Source organism: Cebus imitator, unplaced genomic scaffold (genome assembly GCF_001604975.1).
Source record: "Cebus imitator isolate Cc_AM_T3 unplaced genomic scaffold, Cebus_imitator-1.0 Scaffold313, whole genome shotgun sequence".
NCBI lineage: Eukaryota > Metazoa > Chordata > Mammalia > Primates > Cebidae > Cebus > Cebus imitator.
The window spans coordinates 607740-612218 of NW_016107628.1; the positions used below are offsets into that span (position 1 = coordinate 607740).

General features: G+C 42.5%; 1 protein-coding gene across 1 annotated transcript in view; it reads right to left on the bottom strand.

The window, feature by feature from the left end:
* Positions 1-1066, bottom strand: part of LOC108286038 (sodium/potassium-transporting ATPase subunit alpha-4) — a 42014-nt gene extending 40948 nt beyond the window's left edge. Inside the window, exon 1 of the mRNA XM_017503640.2 lies at positions 471-1066. Within this exon, the coding sequence (XP_017359129.1) occupies positions 471-620 (150 nt within the window). The 5' untranslated portion in view covers positions 621-1066. The remainder of the gene's footprint in view (positions 1-470) is intronic.
* Between the last annotated feature and the right edge of the window lie 3413 nt (positions 1067-4479).

Below are 4479 nucleotides of genomic sequence, written 5' to 3' on the forward strand. Positions count from 1 at the left end.
AAAAAAAAAAAAAAAAAAAAAAAAAGACAAAGGCCCCACTAAAGAAACATCCCTATCGCATCCTGCTAGGCAAATGTCCAAGGAATACTATTATATTCTGTGGAAACAAGGGCCAAAAATCCGCCTCATCATGAGAACATCTCATTGATATCCTGCCTGGAGTGAGCCGTACTGCCCAGGCCCCTGCTGCCCATACCTATGAGTACCCCAGCCTGTAAGCAGCGGTGGGCTCTGTCATTAAGCTGCTTCCCCGCTTCCGAGGGTGTCTGCAATATACCTGTGTTTGCTATGGAGCTGCCCTGTCTCTCTCTGTGTGTCTTTTTTTTAAAACCTTGCCTTCCCTCCGAAACCTAACAGAGAAGAGAAGTGGCTCTGGCCTGTGTGATGCATTCTCAAGGTAAGATGTTAAAAGGTAGGTGCAGGAGTGTTTCCAAAGGGCGACAGTCAGTGCCCACTTTGGGTGTTCTCACCATAACCACTTCCTTCTTCAGTTCCTCTGTATCTCTCTTCTTTTTTTTCCTCTTCATTTTTTTCTTGCTAGGTTTAGGCCCCTTTATAGGTATTTGTCTTGGATTCTGTCCCTGGGGAGCCGCTGCCCCTTTCTTCCACCCCAGCTCCATAGCTATCCCCAGAAATAGCTGTCCAAGCTCAACTGAGGGAAGAAAGCTGAGAGAGTGAGGGAAGGGGAAGGGAAGAGGGGGCTATGAGAGGAGAGCGATGGGGAGAGAATGAGGGAGCAGAAAGCAAGAGGCAGGGAAGGGGGCGTCGTCGGGTGGTCAAGGTGAGGGAGGGAAGAGGAGTGAGGGAGGAGGGATCCAGTGGTCAGCTGGGAGGAGGAAGAGTCAGGAGTGAGGGAGGAGGGATGGGAGGAGCCTGGGGCGGAAGGGTGAAGAGGTAGAGGTGAGAAAATGTGGTGAGGGCATTAGGAAACAGGAGGGGAAGGGTAACCAGGTGCCTCAGTGATGGAGATACCACAGGGCCCACAGCAGGTGGGAAATGACACGAGAGTGAGGAGGTGGAGTGAGCGTCAGGGACCTGGGAACTCCCCCAGCCCCAGGCTCTGTGGCTGTCTGGGCAATGATCCAGGTCTGGCATCACAAAGGCCTCATGAAGGTTCTAACCAAGAATCTGGAAGTCTCAGTCTTTGGGTCTGAGGATGATTGGGGTAGGCCCTGCTGCAGAGAGAATTTCTCTGAGGGCAGAACTAGAACAAAGTTCTTGTGTGGACATGCAGACTTTGGAGGCTTAGAGGTATAGCTGGCTCAAAAATAAAGCAAGTACTCCGTGTGTGAGTGTGCTTTTGAGCAAGGCACACTCTTCCGCCAACATTGGGTTTGAGCTTTTAATTTTAGGAGATCAGCCAGCAGAATAAATCAGATCTTGGGCTCTGGAGCCAGTCTTGGGTTTCAATCCTGGCTCTTCCACTTGTCAGCTGTGTGGCTTTGAGCAAGTTACCTAACCTCTCTGTACTTCTCTTTTCTTATTTGTAAAAGAGGATGCCGTCTACCTTAAATGAGGTGCTCTATAAAAAGCACAATGTCTGACATACATAGTATGTGCTCAATAGGTAGCTTGAATTCAGTCGCGGAAGTTTTATTTGTGGCTTAATATGCAGCTCTTCTCAGTGAGGGTAAAAATATGCTTTTCCATGTGATAGCATGGATTTTCTCATTTTAAAATGTTGTACTTATCTCTTTCATTGACCTTCTCTGGAGTCTCAGTAAGTGCTTTGACTGTATTAACTCTGTATATATGTTTTATATGTCCATAGGATTCCACCTCCTTCCAAGAATGATCCGAAGCATCTATATATTTCTATCAACCATTCTATATATTTTCAATTATGCATGTCACATACATTTTCCCTTTCTGTTGTTTATTTACTTTTTGAGACAGGGTCTCGCTTTGCTACCCAGGCTGGAGTGTGGTGGTGCGATTATGGCTCACTGCAGCCTCAACCTCCCACGTCCGAGTGATCCTCCCATCTCATCTTCCCAAGTAGCTGGGACCACAGGTGTGTGCCACCACGCCCAGCTTTTTTTTTTTTTTTTTTTATAAAGACAGGGTCTTCCTGTGTTGCCCAGGCTGGTCTCAAACTCCTGGGCTCAAGCAATTCTCAGCCTCGGCCTCCCAAAGTGTTGGAATTACATCTGTGAGTCACTAAGCCCAGCCTGATATTTATTTAATTGCATTTTGGTTGGGCATGCTTTTTAAAAATATGACTATATCTGAAAACATTCATCTTGGTGCTGATGCAATCCTCCTTCAATATTCAGAAATAGAAATGTTCCCTTCTCAACTGGGATAAATGATAGTCTATTTCTTTAACAGATTGGATTTTTCTTCTCTATTAAAAATGTATAAGGTAAAAATTGAAAGCCACACTTTCCCTCCTTCCAAACTCAGACTCTGCCTTGCTGAGGTTAATTCTGGGAACAATGTGCTACATATCCTTCCAGTCTTTTTTCTATGCTTATACAAATATATATCTAAAAGGAGATATTTTTCAACTTTTATACGATCATTCAATGCTATCAACCTGTCATGTATATAAAGCTTATTTTTTTCAGTGCTATGAGGCTCCCATATTCTGTATTGAACATGCTGTTTTCAATCATTCCCACTACTGATGGATTTATGAGATATTTTCCATTTTTTTAACCATTAATAAAATTGCTAGAGTATCATTCTTTTTTTTAATGAAAAACATTTTATTGAGTATTAATTTACACATGCAAATTAAAAGTGAATCTATATTGATTATTCCACAATAAACACCTATGCAATGGGAATGATCAAAACTGTCTACACAATCCTAATGTGTTCAATAAATTATCCAGATGTTTTTCCACAAATATTTGGATTACCTGAATTAGCTGATTCAACAAAAGTTAAATTTTGCTTTAATATGGTAGCAGTGGCCTGCTACAAAGAAAAACATATGAATAAAAACTCTGAATAGCATAGCCAAATCTTTCAAGAAACAAGTTCACCAAAAAAGTAGCATACACCTATTTGTTTTATTTTATTTTATTTATTTATTTATTTTGAGACAGAGTTTCGCTCTTGTTACCCAGGCTGGAGTGCAATGGCGTGATCTCGGCTCACCGCAACCTCCGCCTCCTGGGTTCAGGCAATTCTCCTGCCTCAGCCTCCTGAGTAGCTGGGATTACAGGCACGTGCCACTATGCCCAGCTAATTTTTTNTTAGTAGAGACGGGGTTTCACCATGTTGACCAGGATGGTCTCGATCTCTTGACCTCGTGATCCACCCGCCTTGGCCTCCCAAAGTGCTGGGATTACAGGCTTGAGCCACCGCGCCCGGCCCTTTATTTTTTATTTTTAAAGACGGGGTTTCACCATGTTGATCAGGCTGGTCTTGAACTCTCGACCTCAGGTGATCCGCCCGCCTTGGCCTCCAAAGTGCTTGGATTACAGGCGTGAGCCACTACGCCCGGCCGCATACACCTATTTGTTACCCAGAGGAGGAAACAAAACAAAACACAGGCACTTAATCAACATCCATCAAGTGATCATCACTAACATTCTATTATTACCATAGCAACTGTCTATGTGTGAACTGTAGATCAGAACAGACTTAAATGTCTAAAACCAGTAATCAATAATATATTCAGAAATACTAACTTGAAGTCACATTTAAATACCATCAACAGTTTGGTGTATCTGATATACACTGAATTCATCACTGCTATAAATTCCTTAAAAGTGTTCTAGAGTGTCATTCTTATACATAGATATCATTAAGTTCTTGAGCTTCTATTTCTGTAGAATCAGTTCGTGTTGCTGAATCACAGGGCATACTCATTAAGAATCTTAAAAGATTCTGCCAACTGGTCTTAAAAAGGGTTTATCTCTCTATATGCCAACAACAAGATGCAAGAATGTCCACTCTCCACACTTATGATTATGCTAGATGATCTTGATTTTTGCTATTATAATCGGTGACATTTGATATCTTGTAGTTTTAATTTGCAGTTTTGAGTTGTCTATGTGAGCATTTTCTCTTATGTTTTCTGGACTTTATTTTATTTTTTATTGAGGTGGAGTCTTGCTCTGTCTCCCAGGCTTGAGTGCAGTGGTGCAATCTTGGCTCACTGCAACCTCAGCCGCCTGGGTTCAAGTGATTCTCGTGTCTTAGCTTCCTAAGTAGCTGGGACTACAGACGCAAGCCCCCATATCCGGCTGGTTTTTTTGTATTTTTTAGTAGAAACGGGGTTTCGCCATGTTGACCAGGCTGGTCTTGAACTCCTGACCTCAGGTGATCCACCCGCCTGGGCCTCCCAAAGTGCTGGGTTTATAGGCATGAACCACTATGCCCAGCCTTGGACTTTATTTTGTGAATTGTCATTCTTACAATTTGCCCAGTTTTCCATTGTTTTATTTTTTATACTGATTTGAGGGAAACCCTTGTCATATACATTGCATATGTTTTCTCCCAGTCTTTTTTTTTTTTTTTTTT